Below are 21,985 nucleotides of genomic sequence, written 5' to 3'. Positions count from 1 at the left end.
TCGCTCTCTCACTACCGTGCTACTGTACTTGTTAGCGTTCACTTGGTTATATTATTCTGGTTTAATATTCGTTCCGTCTATGAGTTACTATAAAGTAACCCGCATAAACATTAATTTATATAAATGTGGACTAATCTGCAAAATGTATTTACTTTTATTGATATGCCATATGTGTGAAAATGTGAATTGGATGGATTGTTGTTGTTATTGTTCCTTTTATCTCGCTAATATCCCTGCGATACTAATTATATTATGCAGTATTTATTTTGTTTTTGTAGCATTTCTAATAAATGGCTTCTTGTAATTTGAATGCTTATTACCAGAATGTAAGAGGGCTTCGGTTAAAGACAAATGAGTTTAAACGAAAAGTGCAATTAAACAACTTTGAATTATTTTTTATTACGGAGACATGGCTACTAGATAGCATTATGGATAGTGAGCTATTTGACGATAGGTATGTGGTTTGGAGGCGCGACCGATGCTACGAGGTGACTAATCAGCGGTTGGGAGGTGGTGTGTTGATTGCGTCACATAAAAGTCTAAATGTAAGGCCGCGTCCCGAATGGCACTCGAGTGCTGAGGACATATGGATCACCATTAAATTGAAGTCAATGCAGGTGCCACTTCATGTTTGCGTTATCTATTTATGTAAACAAAAAAATGGCAATTCTTTTTCTGACCAACTATCAAACTTTTGTATAAAACTTAATAATATTATAATGTCTAATCCTTTTGATAAATTTTTAATTGTAGGTGATTTTAATATGAGCAATATACAATGGATACCAAGTCAAAATTTACCCTATTTTTTGCCGTATAACGTAAGTTCTAATGATGAATCGACTTTGATTGACGAGATGAATGTTTGTAATCTTTTTCAGTATAATAATACAATGAACAATTTTAATAGAATTCTAGACTTAGTATTTTGTAACGATACCGTATCGGTCACTAATATGACCAGCCCTTTAGTGCCGTTAGACCCTCACCATAATGCTATATTAATCTCTATTGAATTTGCAGTATATGAAGCATTAAAAGCAGCACCTCGTACTAAATTTTTCTATCATAAAGCCGACTTTGTTTCAATTAATAATGAATTAGCGGGTATTGAATGGTCGAATGAATTTTGTAATAAATCACTTGATGAGTCAGTAAACGCATTTTATGAAATCCTTTACAAGCTTAGAAACACATATGTACCTAATAAATGTATCAGTTCGGACTCTTTCCCGCCGTGGTATTCACCAGCTTTAAGAAAAATTATTAAGGAACGCTATAAACACTTGAGAAAGTTTAAAATATACGGTAACAAGGCTGACCAGCTTTCAGCTTCAGTACTTAAATCTAGAGCTAAATCGATTGAGTCTATATGCTATGACAAGTACATTACCAAAGTAGAAGACTCTATCAAGTCTAATCCTAAGATGTTTTGGTCATTCTTTAAGAACAAGTGCAAGTCCAATACTCTACCAAGCCTCATGACTTTAGGCACGATTACCGCCTCATCGGGTAAGCAGATTTGTGACTTATTTGCTGAGTTCTTTAACTCTACTTTCTTGGACCCTGTCACGGACCAATCAGTTAATGATAAACCAAGCTTCAATCTTCCACTCGATGCCAATCTTTCTTGTATAGAGATTAATGAAGAATTGGTGAAAGTACATCTGCGAAAGCTCGACGTTTCTAAATCTGCTGGTCCTGACTTTATACCACCGTTAACGCTACGCAACTGCACTGACACGATAGCTCAACCTCTCTCACTATTATTCAAAAGATCCGTATCTGAAGGCGCAATTCCATTAACCTGGAAAAAAGCCTTCATTACTCCGGTACACAAAAAAGGCTCCAAATCAGAAGTTACCCATTATCGTCCGATATCTAAGTTGTGTATTATCGCTAAGGTGTTTGAAAAAATTATTTACGATCAAGTTTACAACTCAGTAAAGAACTCTTTCAACTCCTCCCAACATGGTTTTTTGAAGAAGCGAAGTACGGTGTCAAACCTCATATTGTTCAACGACTGTGTCACTAACAACATGGAAGAAGGATTTGAAACTGATGTCATTTACACCGATTACAGTAAGGCGTTTGATCGAATTGATCACTCTATTCTGATTATGAAGCTTGAAAGTGCCGGCATACGAGGAGACCTTCTACGGTGGTTCAGGTCTTATATCAGCAATAGGTCGCAGGCGGTTGTTACTAGTAACTACATCTCCAGCTGGACAAAGGTCCCTAGTGGTGTTCCGCAGGGGTCACTGCTAGGTCCCTTACTCTTTGTTATTTTCATCTCAGACATTGATGAGTGCTTCCCTAACTCTCAAGTCGTTAGTTTTGCTGATGACATGAAAATATTCAAAAAAATTACGTCTGAGGTAGACTGCGCTCTCTTGCAGGATGATCTCAACCGGCTATCTTCTTATTGTGCTATAAACAGACTTGACCTCAATGCAGCTAAATGTTACTGTGTTACTTTCTCCCGTAAACTACAAAAAAACAACTTTAGTTATAAATTGAAAGAGCATCAAATAACAAGAACTGTAACTATTAAAGATCTGGGTATAATACAGGACGATAAGCTGCATTACGATAAGCATGTCGAAACCATCGTGAGTAAGGCAAACAAAGTTCTTGGGTTTATACTTAGAGCATCAAAAGACTTCAAAAGTGCAAAGGTCCTAAAAATACTATATTGCACTTATGTTCGTAGTAATCTAGAATATGCGTCACAAGTATGGAACCCCATGTACAATGTCCATATTGAAAGACTTGAAAAAGTCCAAAGAAAGTTTATGCGGCATCTCAACTTTCGTAACTTTTGTAATGTGAGCGATTATGAAGAGTCCTGCAGAAAGCACCATCTACTCCCCCTGACCGAGCGTCGTGCTATATCGGATACAGTTTATCTAATTAAGATCGCGAGAGGTGAGATTGACTGTCCTAATCTGCTTAGTAAGCTTTTATTTTATTATTGTAATCGTCCAGTAAGACATACGCATACATTCCATACCAATGCGGTTACTACTAACTATAGAGCAAACTCATTTCTCCTGCGATCCTGTAGGAAATTCAATAAGCTGGAGCGCGAAGTAGATCTGGATCTATTCTTCACAAGCATTCCAAAGGTGAGGCAGGCGATTAGCAGACAATTTTTTGGTGCAAGCGATAAACCATAATTAAGTTTTGTTTTTTGTATTTTGTAAACCAGTAGATTACTTTACTATATAGTAGGTGACTATATTATAGTAGTATGTACTATGTTTCTCGTAAATAGTGTGTTTTACTAAGTAAGCGCTTATCACTTTTTTTTTTCTTGTTCTGTATTCCATCAGTGGTCTCTTTTAAATGGCTTATTGATTCTATAATTATAATACTTTACTGTGTAATGAATAGCTGTTAGTGACCCGACAATTATAAAATAAAATAAATAAAATAAAATAATGTTATTTTATTTAAGATAACATTAAAACTTAGCTTATAATCTATTTAAACAGGGTACAACTTATATCAGGGTACAGGGTACAGGGTACAATCAAAAGTATTGCAGTGCAATCAATAAAAGTATTGAAATAATAAAAGTCAAATATAAACATAATATACAAAGTAGAATAGATAAGTAAACTTTAACTCTGTCTTCATCCCTCAGCCATTTAAAATTAAAAACATGTGTCTAACCTAACTTAACAAAGCTAATTAATTCAACAGATTATGTAAATTACTTGTTATTAGTATGTAATATTATCAACTAAAATATATATTTGCTACCCCAAGCTGTCGTACTAATTTTATCACCACGTATCATTTTTTTATCATCGTTGTGTGATAGAGCCACCTTATTTATGCTTCTCGTAAACAATTGGTGACGGATTGATCTAAACAAAATGTTTCTTCTGCGGATGACGTTATTTTCGAGAAGTACAGATTTATAGTCTAAATGAGTTAAATCCCTCATTACACTTGATTTTACACCTTTCGCTTTTTTTATAACCCTATCCTGAGTTTTAATACAGTACATTTTAGATCTCAGACCCACAAATTCTGTTATTATTCGTCCACCCATTTCATCCTTGAACAGACCTGGCACCTTTTTGTTGATCAAAGGTAGACCGTATTCATTCTGAATGTTGTAATTGCTTGTATCAAAATATTTGATGAAATGAGTTTTCAAATCTTGATAAAAATCATTACTTTTTATGGCATAAATAAAACTATCAGTGTCTGTGTAGCACATTTTAACCCTATCTTGGTAATATGGCTTTACAATATTATAATGAAAGTTGTACATGTGTGTTTTAGATAGCTCAAGTACTGTAAACCCAATATATATCGGTTTATCATAAACAATTTTCTTTGGTTTCATTTGAATGGCTACTAAATTCTCACTAAAAATGGAAACGCTATGGAAACGAGGGTTCGCAATAAGTCTATTGGCTTGCAATTTTTTTTTTGTTTTGTTATTTGTATCATTCCATTGCTTCACCAAATGCACAGTGACCCTAGATTCGTTATTTTCTAATGTTTTTCCGAATACTGAGTTATTCAAAAGTTTAAAGAAATCTTGTTCAAACACCGATTTAGCTTCTTGTCGAAGTTTTGTGTTGAGCTCAATATATGATTTGAGATATGGACTTTGTTTAAATGTGATAACGCGATGAATTTTTTGAAGAAGTAAACCATGGTCTAAGCATGTTTTCAAATGTCTGTAGTGAATCACATAATTGTATTTATCGTATAAATTAGGAATTAACTTTTTAGTTTTACCTCCGGGTGGGATGCATTTTTCGGGACAAAATGGTAAATCATCATGTTCACCATGCAAGTGATGAGGATAAGCCAAATCTACTTCAAGTATGTAACCATAATCCGCATCGTCGTCCACTAACGAAACGTCAAGTTTATCTATTTCACATTGGTTGAGGAATCTGAAATTGGATTCAGGCAAACTTTGACACATGCTGTGTCCATATAAATTATTGCAATCTATATAAACGATGTGTGAATCTTGTTGTGAAGGGTCATAATCTAGCACGAATTTATGGTTTGCCTTCACATATCTATGGGAACACATAACTATTCCTCCTCTTATACCACTTTGAATCATTCGAATCATAGATAGATCATTCAAGAGTTCGAGTTTAACGCCTGTATGGATCATCATTGCATCAAATGACAATTGAGGTGCGGTGATGAAATGTGCGGGATCTAACTGATAATGCTGTTTACATGTTTTACGAAATTTTTCAAAAATATCAGACAAAATTAACACATCGGTTTTGAGATATAAATCCGTGTAGTCACCCATGGTTTGAATTCGGAACTGATTCCAAACTGATTGGGCGTGTTCATAATCTTCAGTTGAAATGTCTTCATTGGTTAAGACATTATAAAAGTTTGACTTTGAAGGTAGACTATCTTCTAAATAAGTCTCCCAACTAGTCATGTAATTGTATGGGTATACACCCTTTCGCGTCAAAAGACAAAAATCTTTTTCTGCTGGAAAATGTTTTTTAAGGCAGTGAAAATCGTCTTGCGTCAATGTTTTAGCCAACTTTCCCAAGCTAGTTCCCAAAAATTTTAGTGAATCTGCAAATCGCAGACGAATATGATCTCCATCACCAACAGGTAAAAACTTTGTGAATGAAATATAGTTTTCTTTAGTTTTTGGTATTAGTTGTATCTTTCCAGGGATTTCACCAAGTTCCTTGATAAAAAGATGACAATCATAACCAGACAAGTTATGAAAAAAAATCGGAACGAATTTACTTAATTTGTACTGTAAATTACAATGAGCATGAGCTGCCCCGCGGTACTGAGCAGAGATATGACAGTGATCCCTAACTTTGTCATTCCAAAGCAAGTGTTTACAAATGTGACAACGCGTTGCGTTTTGAAAATTTTCGCTGTCCGCCTCTGTGAAAATCATTGGTTTAGTGGTATTTAACATTTCATTAATTTTTGTACAATGATTTTGTAATGATTGAACGAATTTGGAAACACAGTCCTCACCACGGTATGAAACAAATAGGTTTTGAGTTTCATCAATAGTGCAAATTATGTTGTATGCAAAAGCAATCGGTATATGATGGTGTAAATCAGTTGTAGTAGCAGTATTTGGGTTAGGATCACAACCGTGCACTGGCTGCAACATTGTTTCAAAGTCTGCATATATGACATAGGGCACATCTTGTTTTTTTTCATAATTTTTAAATTGGACAAATGAGCCTTTTTCTGGTAAAAAATAGGTCGGCTCACCGCAAACATGATTGTTCAACTCTTCTTGTGATCGGAAAAATGTGAAGCATACATCGCAAAAGAATATATTTCCGTGGTGCTTGGTAATTTGGCTTCTCACAAGGTGAGATAGATTTTTAATCAAACAGTAATGAGATGAATTTTCGTTTTCGATTAGCAATAAATTAATGTGATTAATACCATCAGATTCAGATCGGTATAATGGTCCCTCAATTTTGTTGTCTTTTAAACCATAGACAAATATCGCAATATTAGGATTATTTTTCTCAAAAGTTGAGATGTCTGCGAAACTAATTGGAAAGTTCATGTTTTTGGTGTTCAACACATTCTGAAAGTGTGGATACGATGATACGCGCTCAGGATGAGTCTTTGTTGGATTCAAAGCCGCCATAACACACCAGAGAAAACAGTACTCATCATTGTTTCGAATATTTAAGCATGCTTTTTTGTTCTTAATTAATTTAGGCAGAGCTATGTATTTGGACCCGCTTAGTGCTTCATATTTATTAATGTTTATATCAATGTGACAGTTGTTCAAAAATGACCAACCAGAATCCCTTTGCTGAAACGATTCCATTTTCTTAATCAAAATATTTTCAATTTCGGAGAAATATTTATTAAAATCGTAATTAAAATGAAGAGGAATATTTTGGGTAGCAAAAGATTTTATATCTTGATTATCATTACTCATCATTATAAAATTTGCATAAAATTCAAAGTTTACTTTGATACAAGTATGTTTTTGAAGTGATTGATCTAAAAGCGATTTTACTTTATTTTTTATGTTCATGAAAAATAAAGACGTAGAATAAAGCTCCTCACCCTCGGGCACAACTATTCTGTAAGTGACAATTCTACTTTGAAAAGCGGAATGAATTATATGTACACCATCATTTGTATCAATAACTAACTCGTTGGTCTTATGTAAATTACTTCGCAAATGTCCAATCCACTTTCTCTTTTCAACGTTTACTTTACATACTGTGCAATATGGCATTTTGTAATCTGTTGAATTAACTAACTAAAAATATAATCTAGCTAACAGGGACGTAACGAGAGGTTTGAGGTAAGAGGGTCTAGTACGGGTTTGTTAGAAACTATAAAAGTTTACGTTTTCTCGCATACAAAGTGACGGCTCTAGAGGAAACTATCATGCAACTTTTGTCAAATAATGTATGCAGATGACAGAAGAAAAAGTAAACTTTTATAGTTTTAAAAAATTGCAAATCCTGTACTAGACGTACAGTATAAGGTTAAAAATGCAAGTACTGAATCTAAAAGCAACTTTCATAGGAACTATCTATTTAAAAAATTGAACTAAAATAAGACCATTAGACCTTACCTTACCTTACCTTACCTTGCCTTACCTTTATAGTTATACCTTATACCTTTACCTACTCCTACTCTAATTTTACTTTTACCTTTACCAATTTAATAATTCAGCTATATTAAACAAAACAATAATAATAACGGGAATAACTAGCAAAAAATATATTTTATTAGATGTAGATTATTAAAAAGGTTATGCTTCTTTAAATTTAATATTATCCGGGTTATAAAACGACGGCGTGCTGTCGCTGAAGAGGTTGCTCGCCTCCTTCACAAATCGATGCAGCAACTTCCACTGCGGCGACCCGTCTTCCACGTAGGTGTTGAGCCGCAGCAAGGCCTTGGTCCAGCGGGTGTCCTTCGGCGCGTCCTCAGCGTCACGCCGCGCGTAAACTTTCACCTCCACGTAAAAGTCGCCCGACGTGTTTGCTACACGTCGCTGGTTCCCGTTGCCCACGCGGTTTACGACGAAGGATGGCAGCGTCTTGTTCTGCGCCAACACTTCGTCCTCGTCGTTGCACAACCCGAAAATATCAATCGTGTGCAGTTTCTTCTTCTGCGCTCTGTGAAATAAAAAATATCAAGATTAATTTGGTAATCCACTAGATAAATAAATAAGGTTGTCTTACACGAAAAACAACACTATACACAGGTCTTTGCATCTATTACACATGGTGTATACACCATACATACTTGATGTCTAGATAGGTGAAGTAAACAATGCGACGCTGAACTGGCTAGGACACAAGTTTTAGATGATGCGAGCTTGCCCACCACCTACAACCCATCAACTTAGTTGCTCTAATTCATCAGAAATACAAAGTCAATACGTGTGAACAGTGAGCAACAACAATATAAATTTAATTAATATCCCACACACAGGCATCCGACCTCAAATTATGCAGACCCAGTAAGATGTCAGTCAGCTGCTATACTTACACAAAAATACTTAGATAGAGAAACAACAACCAGACCCAAGACAAACACAAATGCTCATGTTCATCAAACACGAATGTTTGTCTGGACGGGATTCGAACCCTCGCCCTCGTGCTCCGTAAGCAGGTTCACTAACTGCATGGTATACAACACAACAACACTGTACTGAACTCTATTAATGTAAAGAGATTTAATTATTATAATTACCTTGGTGCGCTGCTTGAACTGGTCGATGCGGCGCTGGACTTCCTTTTGCTCGTCTGTTTCTTCTTTGCAGCAGCAACTGCAGCCTCGACGTGCGCGCCGACAACGGATTCGCACTCGGAGTCAGACCTGAAAAGCAAATGACAATTATATTAGATATGTAAAAAATATTGTCAGCGATGGAGAGCAGATGAACTGAAATGAGGTTTATTTAGAATATTACATTTTCTAATTACATTAAAATGTAGGAAACTGTTATAAAAATGGAAAGAGATAAATGAACATAGTAAAAAATACTTACTTACATTATTTTTATGAGAGAAGTCGGTATTCAATCAGACTTCAGCGGCAGAGCAGACGACGGTGGTCGACAGCGGCAGGCGGGGCAGCGAGGGCAACAGCAGGGCAGGGGGGGCGGCGGCAGGGCAGGCGGGCGGCGACAGGGCGGGCGGGGCGGCGAGCGGCGGCGATGACGGAAGGCAGCGGCGGAGCAGGGGTATCGGTACCACAAAGCTCAACTGAAGATTCTTGGAGTCACGAAAATAATGAACGATGACAGCCGCCACCCACTATTTTATACAATCAAAAACTAAAACGTATGCAAAAAAAATGTCGCGCGAAATTGAACTTAATTCAATTGTGGTTTTTGCCGCACGGGAGGGACGGCTTTTAATAATAATTGCTAACGAGCATGTTTCCATACCTAGGTATTTTCCATTTTACACGTGTGAACTCATTTTTTATTTAGTATCTAATATTTTTAGTACTTACACCCTCTGTAAATTTTATTTAACAAAGGTATACATTGTACATAAGTTCCAAATAACTCATTGGTACATGGCCCAGGCATCAAACTCGAACTCTATCGTGAGAAGCGGGTGCGTTATAGGTTGAGCTACCAACCCTCTTATCATATGAATGCATTGGGTTTACATACATACATAATTATGGTCACGACTGTAAACCCCGAAGGGGTAGTTTATGTTTCTGCATTGAGTTTAAAACGCAGAAACTAATAAATAATAAATTAATTCTGATCATAGACTTAATTTTTATTAAACTATTTTTTCACTAAAAAAAACACACACACACACACATCCCGTACAAGTCCACTGCTGAAAATTGGCATCCTCCAATACTGGAGGGTTTTTGTTATAATCTCCACGCTTGACAGGTGGGTACAAAAAACAGAAACATTAAGACCCGAGTGCAAATATCTGTGTTTAAACAAATATCTGCCCCGGCGGACGATCGAATCCGGGACCTTTGGTGGTAGTCAGAGTAATTTGACTTAGACCATGTTTCACAATGTCTGGTTAGTGCCTACCTGTCACTCTCTTTTATAATTTTTTTGACACTGACACCATGTATTTTATCCCACAGATAGTCACTAACCAGACATTGTGAAACAGGCCCTTAGATAAATAAATATAAAAAATAAAGACCCAGTTATTTCACGCAATACTTAGGTACCTACTTTTCTATGGTGGATGAGCACTCATCATAGAAAATCTAGTTTTGTGGAAGTCAGATAGTTTTTATCCTTTCACTGACCTTATTACTAAACTTCGCCAAATAATTATTTATTTATTTTTTCTCATAGCTTCAGAAGGGCTAGCACAGGGCGCAATTTTAAGACCTGACATAAGTTTTGCATCGCGCTCACTCACATCGCGCAGCCTCAAGGGCGAGCGCGACGGAGAACTTTTGTCGCGTCTTAAATACCCCATACTAGTCCTTCTGATATGTGTTTTAGAATGGAACAAGGTATCGATTCATGAGAACTGAATACCAAAACGAAAGTCATGAAGGGGTTGAGAGAATATTGAAGATTAACCGAAACCAAAATCTTGAGTCTTTAGTGTTAAAATTAAAATTTCATACAAATCTATAGCTCAAATTAAACTGGGTGGTTATGTTAAGATTCAAATTACATTACTTTAGTTTTATAATTTTCTAAAACGATGGCAAGTCACTCAGTTATCTACTGGCGGCATTATGTGACATCCGATACCTGCGTTGATACTAGGTACCGACTTATGGGAAAGAAATCAAATACTTACACAATGAAAAAGTTCCACAAAGATCTATTTTTTTTATTTATAATATGTATCTATCTACAGGGTGTTGCAACAGGGTATACTAACCCGAAACCTACGTGTGCCGCATGGCACGGCGCGGCATGGCATACTTACCTACCCTTTTTGCAACACCCAGTATATTGGCATTTTTCGGCACATCCAAAACCTGAGAACAAATACCTACTTATCTATGATTAAACAAATACGGAGACCGAACCCACGACCCTCAACACAACAGTCAGTTCCTAACCACTGTGCCATCCGACTTAATGTAATTATTTGTATTTTTAAGACGTTGTATTTTTTATGAATGTCGTTAAGAACACTTATTCATATGCATACAGATATACCTCAAACAACATAAGTATTAAAATTCACACTTAACATCCAACACCGAGATCAAACGCATATTGGTTATAAACAAATATCTGCTCCTTCTGAGATTCTAGCCAAGAATTCTCAACACTCTGACCAACTAGATTCATGTGTAGAGTCAGTCATAGACTGTGTGTGTTGTGTACATACCTACTGAAATTCCATTGCGATTGTGAATTAAATAATATAATATATGTAGTGTGCATGTAATGCAGGTAGGTACTTATCTAAAAATAACTAATCCTCATAATCAAAACGTTGGAAAGTGTACCCCACTCTGTATTAATAGTTAAGCCGTGCTAAGTTCTTTAAATTAAAAACGCATTGCGAAGTCTGTCACATTCCACATTTGCACCGTGTCGCCGCCGCCGTCTGATAATGAATTACCGGGAAGGCATGAAATAGCGAGCGACGACGACGCGCAAACTTTTTATGTTATCTTAAAAAATCTGGAACGCGTCTTGAATACATATATAATCGTAATAATAATCATAAGAAATACCATCTAATTCTAATATGAATATCGAATACGAATTATTGGGAAGGCTATCCCACTCGAGAGAGCACCAACAACGCGCGAAGCGCGGCTGTTGGTGCGATCGCAGAGTGGGATAGACTTCCCAATAATTCACTACTATCATCATTATTAAAAGAAATAATATACATGTAAAAATTTATTTATTTGCATAAAACATGTTTTACAGTGGTTTTATCTGCAAATTCTGCACTAGGCGAACCTGTATCTCGGAATTTATACAACGTTGAACATAACAAAATAACACAAATAAAATTTCTTAGAATAATTGATGAGATTAATAGGTATTAATTAGCCGACCGTTGTATATTGTCTGTCTGTCTATTGTGTTATCATCCTGTGTTATGGTTTTGTGTATTGTAATATTGATTGATAACCTTCAGCCTAGGTTTTTGATAACGGTATCATTATACACTACGTTATAAAGTTATAATATTATAATTGATATAACATAGGTGACTATATAACATTATATAGATACCATAATATAGGTACATAAGCTCAAGACTATAATCCCCGAAGGGGTAGCCAGAGGACTCGCAAGGGAGCGAATTTTTGGCCGTACATTTGTAGGCACTCACATGAAAGGTCGAGCCGTATCAACGTTTTACATTAGTATCTTAAGATTATTAAGTATACAAACCTGTCCCGTCTCGAAATAAAATTAGTTACAAATCAAATAGTAAAATATCATAAATATCTTCACATGAATCATTGATCTTTTCATGTGAATTATTTTTATTCGCATTCCAAATGTCTTGACCCAGTTCAATGCCAGTATATCAACAACATTACTACGCATACGATCAACGAATTTACGCACAAAGCGGTATCTCAGAACATTCTTAATTTAGTTATCAAGAATGCCGGCCGGCGAAATTGGCCAATGAGGTAGAATCCAAACCCAAACGGGCCTCTTTAGTTCAGGAAACTACTAGTAGATGGCGTTTTCAAATAGTTTGCCGTGGCAAAGTTTGTTTTGGATGCTATAGGTAGATGTTTAACGTCCCTCGAGCTATAATCCTCCAAAATTTAAACTCAATAGAAACTATTTCTGATGATGCCAAAAATTAGTCATGAAATAGTCATAAATAGTCGTGTTTTCCAAAAAAATAGTCGTATCATACTTTCGGAGTTAGAGCTATACTTTATGGAGGATTATAGCTGGAGGTCTCCAGCTATAATCCTCCAGCCTCTGCAGAACAAACGGTAAGGCCTATCGACTTGGTTAAGGTCTCAAAAAATAGTCGTGAAATAGTCGTAATGACATGCCAAATTTCAGAAATAGTCGTCCAAAGATAGCAGAGATATAAAGGTACTTTGCTGCAGCCCTGGTGGAGGATTATAGCTGGAGGTTTTGAAAATATCGAATATCTTTGGAACTACTATGACTATCGGTTTGAATTATGTCTCAAAAAATAGTCGTGAAATAGTCGCTTCTATTTATTATAATTTTAAGCTTGATAAAAGCTGTTAAATAATGATATCAAATTCTTCATACAAATCAAAGTGGACGAGAATGCCAAAGCGAGCCAGTACACAAAAATAATAGCACCGTAGCATTGAAGTACTCATGTCGAATTTATGTATAAATCATTTATTTCGTCATACTTTGCATCAATAGTATCTAAACGAATCTTTGGTATGACATTTTATTGCTTTTGCTCTTAGCATTTACCTTACTGTGTACAGAGAAAACGTATGCCTATACACGCACACATTTATCTCTGTTATCTTGACAAACGATAGCGATGACGACTACGGCGATGTAGTACCTAGGTCAGTTATTGTCATTCCTTACTATGCCGTAATCAGACAAATATTGCTATCCTTGTCTCCTTTCTAACCGACATGCATCGCACGCATAGAACGCGTGAGCGACTGCGTCACCGGTAACATCTTGACAAGCTATAGCAAACCGGTATTTATTACGTCCCTTATGGGTTCTACCTTTTTTGGCATAAGATTTATTTGCCTAATCTCGTATTGCATAGTAACGTTTGGTCAATGTCTCGTTACGCCGAAAATCGTATGGCATAAATCTCGTTTAGTAAAAAGTTATTTCGCATAACATTGTTTAGCCTAATAATGGTATGGCCAAATCTTGAATAGCCTAATAATGCTATGGCATAGGTTTATTAGGTTTATACAAAGTAATAATATTCGTTTGGCTTTAACTTTGACGGAGCGTCTCCCTACATAGCGCAAACTGGTGCCTTGTATTGTTGCCGCTGTTTGGAAAACGCTCCGCTCCGCTTCGCTGCGCTCCGCTTTGGTTTTGATGAACATGTGCACCTAACACGCTCCTCCTCGTTTTGCTCGTCGTCGCACCTATTTTTAGGTTTCGATCTCATGGGGTTTGTTATAATTATATTGGTCGTTAACTTTCGATTTTTTGATCATACAATATCGTGATTTTCGGGATGTAGGAGAAAAATACCACAATTTGTACATTTACTACATACTTAATATATTATTTATTAAGATAAAATTAAGAGAAACAAGATTATACCAAGGTATAGACGAACATAAATTTGAGCAAACGAAACTTAGGTGTTTAAAGATTGTGCCTAAAGAGTTTTAGACGAAACGAGCCTTATGCCACATAAGTCTTGGCAAAGTGATGGTTCGGCCAAAAAGGTTTAGACCATACGAGTTATGCGAAATGAGTTTTGGTCAATAAAGATTATGCGAGATGAGCGGAACCCCCCTTATGTGACCGCCGCCGCGCGCCGCCACCGGTGAAGTTGGGGTTAGTATTTTGCATGTTTTGTTTGATAATTTGTTTACAGTTTAGTGCAAACTATGGTCACGATCAGTGTTATTGTTGGTTGTTAAAATATTGTGAGTGCTCTATATGCAAATGAATATTCAAGATGTTATATTCTAAAAGATATTAGTGGATGCAGATAAGAGTGTTTAGAGAGTGCTATGTTTGAATATTTGCAAGTAAGTATCCTTTTTAATACTCAATATCAAAGCAAGCCATCCCATTTTGTTATGCTCAGCTTATTTATTAACATGATTTTTTATTGAAGTATCGTAGCTAAATTATTTTTGAATATCTATGCTTAATATGTATGGGGATTGTTATTCAATTAGCAATTTTACACTATGAGCTAGTAAATTGTGCATACATGCAATCAAGGCATTCATGTACTTACATATCTTAGTTGATACGAAAATATGTGGGTATCATCGATTACCTACATATGGTAGTCCTGGTTAAATGTGGATATTTACCCCTCAATAGCAAAAAAAGGCGTTATTGTTTGTATTTCTGAATGAAACTAGGCAAATAAATATATGTCTAAAAAAAATTATGTGTATCCTACCTATAAGCCTACCCATTATTATTTCAGGTGAAAACACAGCCCATCGATGTAATGCGCCGATAAACTATCATGACTGCATTGATGTAATGAGCTAAAAAACTGCAATGGCTCCGAATACATGATTACCAGATAACAAATCCTAGGTAAGAATTTATCACTATTTTCATATGGTATTGTGGTTATGCTAGGATACAGTGTTGTGGTGCTGAAGTTGATAAAGTTATAACAGCCAATTTACTTGTCAAAACTCATTTGTACCTATCAGTTACAAGCGACAAAAACGTGTTTCTGAACTGTATTTAGTTCAGATTCTATGTATGTAATTAATTCACACCCTGTGAAATTTCATACAAGTTTCAAACGCACCGTCCGACCAAACCGGTTTTGGACAAAAGCCAAATTGTTTACTCAGCTATCTCTTTCGCTCAAAAACAATAGAGGTCGGTTATGGGACATATATATTGAAAAAAGCGAATACACTAATGAACAGTATTTCTACTCTACCCTTTTCGCACAAAAGTTCGCAGTTTCAAGTTATTGTTGCAATAAGTTACTGATAAGAAATTTTACTACACTATTTGCTGTGGTCTCCAACTGACAATAAATTACCAAACAAATAGTCTAGGTGAAATAACGTTATTACTACTCGTATCTACCTACTCGTATATCATATATATATGTATATAATATTTAAAAAAAAAACAAATATTTTTATTAGGCCTGGGTCTCCTATTTACGCCGAGGGGCGCGTCCAGCGTCAAGCCGTAGGCCGCGTCACGATGCTCACTATAGAAATGTACTGATGCGGTCTCCCTCACACGCCGACGTTGGCGCGTAGATGTAGTGAGCATCGTGACGCGGCCTACGGCGTGACGCTGGACGCGACATACGGCGCGTAATAGGAGACCCGGGCCTTAATAAGACGTTAATTTGCCTTATTTTTTTTTCAGCGCAGCTTACGTGTGTTCTTCAATAACGTCGCAAGCTACAGTGGCTGTTCATAATTTTTGCAAGTTCTACACCTACAGGATTCAGTTATCTGGGCATTATAGATACCCTATTATCACCTACGAAGTTATTTAGGTATATTTATTAAAACCATTATACAAGGTGTTGCAAAAAGGGTATACTAAGCCGAATGCTACATGTGCAGCATGGTATATCTAAGCCTGAAACTGAAATCAGAATTTAGAAAAAAATATATCATTTTTCATAGAAACTTAGTTGGTCACGTGACTTTTTACTATGGAGAATAAAAATAATTAAATCCTAAACTACCTAAAGATGAATGAAGGAATGAATAACTTAAGTATAAATAAAAGTACTTTCGGCCTGTGATGGTAATTAAATGAGTTATATTTCATTATGACAATAACCGTGATTATACTTACCTAAACCTATTAATGAACAATCTGTGATTACTTTAACTTAAGCTTTTTATGATATAGGGCTAGAAAATAATTATTTTTAAATAGTGAAATAACTACATATTTAAGTTCATACCATGTTTTTTTTATTGAACTACGTCAATATTATATTATTTCTTAGCAATAAACCAACTGTGATTATTTTAAATTAAACTAAATATGTTTATAGCTAATAGTCAAATAATACTGAGATAATTGTATGAAACCTAATGTACCTAAAGATTGTTTAGTGAATAACTTAAGTATAAATAAAAGTACTTTCGGCCTGTGATTGTAATTAATATTTCAAACACCGTATTTTATTCTTATCGCTTGAGTGCTACCCTGTTACTGCGTCTTCAATAAAACTAATCCCAATTTCACCGGCGGAGGTGGCGGCCACATCAACGCTAATAAAAAAACAAGAACAGCACTATTTGTGTGATCCCGGGATAATAAAGGACGTAATAAATACCGCTTTGCTATAGCTTGTCAAGATGCAACCGGTGAAACGTTCGCTCACGCGTTCTGTGCGTGCGATGCATGCCGGTTAGAAAGGAGACAAGGATAGCAATATTTGTCTGATTACGGGATAGTAAGGGATGACAATAACTGACCTAGGTACTACATCGCCGTAGTCGTCATCGCTATCGTTTGTCAAGATAACAGAGATAAATGTGTGCGTGTATAGGCATACGTTTTCTCTGTACACAGTAAGGTAAATGCTAAGAGCAAAAGCAATAAAATGTCATACCAAAGATTCGTTTAGATACTATTGATGCAATGATTTATAGATAAATTCGACATGAGTACTTCAATGCTACGGTGCTATTATTTTTGTGTACTGGCTCGCTTTGGCATTCTCGTCCACTTTGATTTGTATGAAGAATTTGATATCATTATTAAACAGCTTTTATCAAGCTTAAAATTATAATAAATAGAAGCGACTATTTCACGACTATTTTTTGAGACATAATTCAAACCGATAGTCATAGTAGTTCCAAAGATATTCGATATTTTCAAAACCTCCAGCTATAATCCTCCACCAGGGCTGCAGCAAAGTACCTTTATATCTCTGCTATCTTTGGACGACTATTTCTGAAATTTGGCATGTCATTACGACTATTTCACGACTATTTTTTGAGACCTTAACCAAGTCGATAGGCCTTACCGTTTGTTCTGCAGAGGCTGGAGGATTATAGCTGGAGACCTCCAGCTATAATCCTCCATAAAGTATAGCTCTAACTCCGAAAGTATGATACGACTATTTTTTTGGAAAACACGACTATTTATGACTATTTCATGACTAATTTTTGGCATCATCAGAAATAGTTTCTATTGAGTTTAAATTTTGGAGGATTATAGCTCGAGGGACGTGATGTTTAGGTGGGTTTGGCAAAATATAACAATACCTGGCTTGTGAAAGATTTTCCAGAAGCCCGTCCAATGCGCTGTATAAAACTGCTAGGTATCGTTAATATCTTCCGTCAACTTAGTTAAAAAAAACTTTGTTATATTATAAAGTACTTACCTATTATAGGCCTTTGACCAATAGGTGCACACACACAATGTTGCAAAAATCTTTTACATACCTACACAGTAGTATCATTATATTTTTTTCTTACTACTGTGACATGATAACAATATCACTTTAATCATCCGAATATAGGTATTTTGAGCTAGACTATTATTGATTTAGTGTTCACTTGCTACTAGCTTGTTATCTCCAGACATCATATCCATTTGGATAAAAGCCATTAATGAGGTTGCTAATATTATCATTATTATTAAGTGCTTTTGGAGGGTGATAACACGTGGAAGGCAAATGGCTTTTCACTGAGTGGATCCTATATGTAGTTATATGTACACAATACATAGTTTAGTACCTATCCTATCGTTTATTATTTAAAAGTTTGTGAGTTTTGTGACCTTTTAAATTGTATTTTGTAGGTACCTAATCATTTTCGGCGCTGTAGTAAACATGTTATTAAAATTTTATTATTTTGTTTTCGTCTTCATTTAAAATAATTTGAACGCGTTCATTATCATACAGATTAGAAGTTCATTACCATAATATAATTATTATTATATATCTTCACAAGATTATGAGAAAAAAATTCACAATGTACCATGCAAATTTCACTACCCCGTATTCTTACCTTATCATAATAAATAAATAAAAATCATGAAGAAAAGTGCAAGACAGTACAGTAGGAATTCTATCTACTCCTACTACCCAGTCATACCTGGGTCGTTTATACCTTTATTACCACAAATAGATTAAGTGATTCTTCATCCAAAATCTTTCCTTCATTGGAAGGAGACCTTTGCCCCCCAGTAACGACGTGATGGGTCGTAATGTGATGTGATTCTTCTTCCAAACCTGTTGAGTAACACAAACCTTCTCTTCCTTCCAGGGCATCACATGGGGCAAAGCGTTCCTAGTGGCAGCCGAAGACACAGCCGCGCTCCCCTACCTAGACACCAGAGAGTGCACCCTCGGTGGCTACAGAATATACACCGTGAACTTCCACCCACGGCCTGACTGCTTCTCTTCAGCACCAAGTAGCCTCCAAGAGAAGAAAAACGCGGTTCTGTACATCGCAGTGCCAGAGAACAAACACTGGCTGGGCGCGGCACCGCTACCTGATATAGCGAAGCAGATTCTAGAATGCCATGGACCGTCAGGTTCGAATGTTGAATATTTGTTAAGACTGGCAGAGTTTATGAGGGATGAAGTACCAGAGGCTCTAGATGAGCATCTGTTCTCTTTGGAAAGGTTAGTGAGGAAATTTGCGTCGGATATGAAGATTTGCTTGAAGTCTATGATGGGTGGAGTGGATAATGAAGAAGAGGTAGTGAAGGAGGAAGTGAAGGTTGTGGTCCCGAGCCTACAGTTCGCCGCGAGAGTTCCGGAGAAGAAGCTGCGTTGTGTCAACATGTGATTGAATTTCGGAATTCGTGTTCTGAGAATGTGATTATGTATTTAATTTTGAAACCAGCTGGACTGAGTATTTGATTGTTTTTTTGCATTGTTCTAAAATAGTTTTGGTTCTGATGTGCTCCTTTGTGACAACCATTTTGACGGTATGAAAAATAATTATGACTTTGAATTTGCAATAGTCCAGGAATGCCATGATCCCAGATGGTTACGGAATTTTAGGATTTGGAGCGGAGCCTGTTATGCCATCACTACCTCTAATACCACGCAATAAAGTAGATGTTTGACATGATACATAATATTTAATTTATATAACATAATATTTTGTTGTCTTTAATCTCCAAAAACATTGACTTAATTTAGTTTTAGGTACGAAACAGATCAAATTACATAAGATGACAATAGAATATTACGACAAAACGATACTCTTCGGGTATGATTCTTGGTTGATTGACTCATGATTGTTAGACCGACGATCGTTTCGGCCAGAAATTTGTGTTGCGCGAAACATTATTTCTACCTTAAATGACTCAATCAAGTCATGACATATTCTTCATGATCAAAAAAAGAATCAAGCAAACTATAATATTGTAATAAAATACTGAAAAAGTTTGTAAAATTATTATAGATATTTCTTTTTCTCACTGTTTATAACAACGAAAACGCACATAATTTAAAAGACAGACCAAATACAAAGTAAATGACAAGTATTATTGTATGGATCTAGATATCAGACGCAATTAGTAAATATTATTTTAGTTCAATATATTTTAAGAATTATTGTTAAACTCATTTGTTCAAGAATATACTTCCATTTTATTTTGCTACGCAAAGTTTAATTAAGTACGAAATATTTTTATATCGACTATTTCAAGAATTACTTATTATTTATCGTAATGTTAATTTAATCTTGGCTAGTTACAATTGTGAGATTTGTATATTACCTCTATTATAACTATCTTAGAGTTGAACTCATAAGGACAATCTTTGCTATGACATTTATGTAAGTATGTTACTCGAAAATATGAAACTGTAATGTAAATTAGTAGATTAAATTTTTTGTATGACAATTACCTAAGATTGTGATGCTATTTCATGAACTAACTAAAGTGATACAAAATACAAAGTTACAAAAATATATTCGTTGTTTACTTTAGAGATGCAACAGGCCATTATAAGAAACAGTTATCCTTTGGATTTTTGAGATTCTAATCTAATGAAACTTGTATTCCCTTCATATAGTATAAAGTCAAGTTAGCAAGACTGTTGGTATAGTTTGTCTCTACATTAGTTAGGTTCGTCTCTACATTAGTTAGGTTCTGCTCTACATTCTTTAGGTTCGACTCTACATTAGCTAGGTTCGTCTCTACATTAATTAGGTTCATCTCTACATTATTTAGGTTCGTCTCTACACTAGCTAGGTTCGTCTCTACATTATTTAGGTTCGTCTCTACATTAGCTAGGTTCGTCTCTACATTAGTTAGGTTCGTCTCTACATAATTTAGTTTTTGCTCTACATTCGTTAAATTCTGCTCTGCATTATTTAGGTTCGTCTCTACACTAGCTAGGTTCGTCTCTACATTATTTAGGTTCGTCTCTACATTAGCTAGGTTCGTCTCTACATTATTTAGGTTCGTCTCTACATTAGCTAGGTTCGTCTCTACATTAGCTAGGTTCGTCTCTACATTCGCTGGGTTTGTTTCTACAGATACGAATGTAGAGCAGAACCTATTAATTTATGTAGAGCAGAATTAAACGATTGTAGTGCAAAAACTAACTTATGTATAGACGAACCTAACGAATGTAGAGACGAACCCAACTAATGTAGAGTAGAATTTAACAAATGTAGAGCTGAATCTATCAAATGTAGAGCACAAACTAACTTATGTAGAGATGAACCTAAGTAATTTTGAAACGAACCTAACTAATGTAGAGAGGAACCTAACTTATGTAGAGACGAACCTAACTTATGTAGAGCAGAATCTATTAAATGTAGAGCAAAAACTAAATTATATAGAGACGAACCTAACTAATGTAGAGACGAACCTAACAAACGTAGCGGAGAATTTAACGAATGTACAGATGAACCTAACTAATGTAGAGCAGAATTTTACGAATGTAGAGCAAAAACTAGATTATGTAGAGAGAGACGAACCTAACTAATGTTCTCTACATTAGTTAACCTAACTAATTTAGAGGCGAACCTAATTAATGTAGAGCAGAATTTAGCAAATATAGAGTTAATCAGAGTGTCAAGTTAGAATCTACACCAAATCATGAATGATATTTTACAGGTATTTTGAACGGGAATAAAAATAAAACACAAAGTTCATATCATTGAAATTCATATTTTAATATTGACAAGACGTTACATACAATCAGTCACAAAAAGTTATCAAATATACAAACAAAACAGTTACATAATCTATTAATTTACTAACCAAATACGAGTAAACCAATAGGTATACCTTCTTCTAAGGCACTTCAAGGGTCGTCACGTTTTGTGACTTATAAAATATAATTATTCATATCGGTAATATCTCAATTGCTTACCTAATTATTATAACCTATATTGATCATTACATTAC

The 21,985-nt window shown here is 35.5% G+C and overlaps 2 protein-coding genes and 1 long non-coding RNA gene across 3 annotated transcripts in view; 2 read left to right on the top strand and 1 right to left on the bottom strand.

Moving 5' to 3' along the window:
- LOC105381483 (putative glutathione-specific gamma-glutamylcyclotransferase 2) overlaps positions 1–20,535 on the top strand; it is a 39,835-nt gene extending 19,300 nt beyond the window's left edge. Inside the window, exon 3 of the mRNA XM_038106794.2 lies at positions 18,874–20,535. Coding sequence (XP_037962722.2) covers positions 18,874–19,401 — 528 coding nt within the window. The 3' untranslated portion in view covers positions 19,402–20,535. The remainder of the gene's footprint in view (positions 1–18,873) is intronic.
- Positions 7,732–9,482, bottom strand: LOC119693812. The gene is made up of 3 exons (XM_038118448.2): positions 9,030–9,482; positions 8,728–8,853; positions 7,732–8,147 (listed from the first exon to the last, which is right to left on the bottom strand). Coding segments are annotated over exons 1-3 (498 nt in total). The 5' UTR covers positions 9,032–9,482; the 3' UTR covers positions 7,732–7,777.
- On the top strand, positions 14,506–16,584 carry LOC125488718. Its single transcript, XR_007266436.1, has 3 exons — positions 14,506–14,664; positions 15,078–15,193; positions 16,001–16,584. It is a non-coding gene; the product is annotated as an uncharacterized LOC125488718 (long non-coding RNA).
- Positions 20,536–21,985: the final 1,450 nt, after the last annotated feature.

This window comes from Plutella xylostella, chromosome 7 (genome assembly GCF_932276165.1).
Source record: "Plutella xylostella chromosome 7, ilPluXylo3.1, whole genome shotgun sequence".
NCBI classification, from domain to species: Eukaryota; Metazoa; Arthropoda; class Insecta; order Lepidoptera; family Plutellidae; genus Plutella; species Plutella xylostella.
Note: the sequence above shows the minus strand (reverse complement) of the source record. Positions and strands in the feature narration are given on the sequence as shown.

Bases quoted from the DNA above. Each gene is read 5' to 3' on its own strand.
- LOC119693812 (XM_038118448.2), bottom strand. The intron at 8,148-8,727 runs GTAATTATAATA...TTTATTTCACAG, and splicing joins AGTTCAAGCAGCGCACCAAG to AGCGCAGAAGAAGAAACTGC.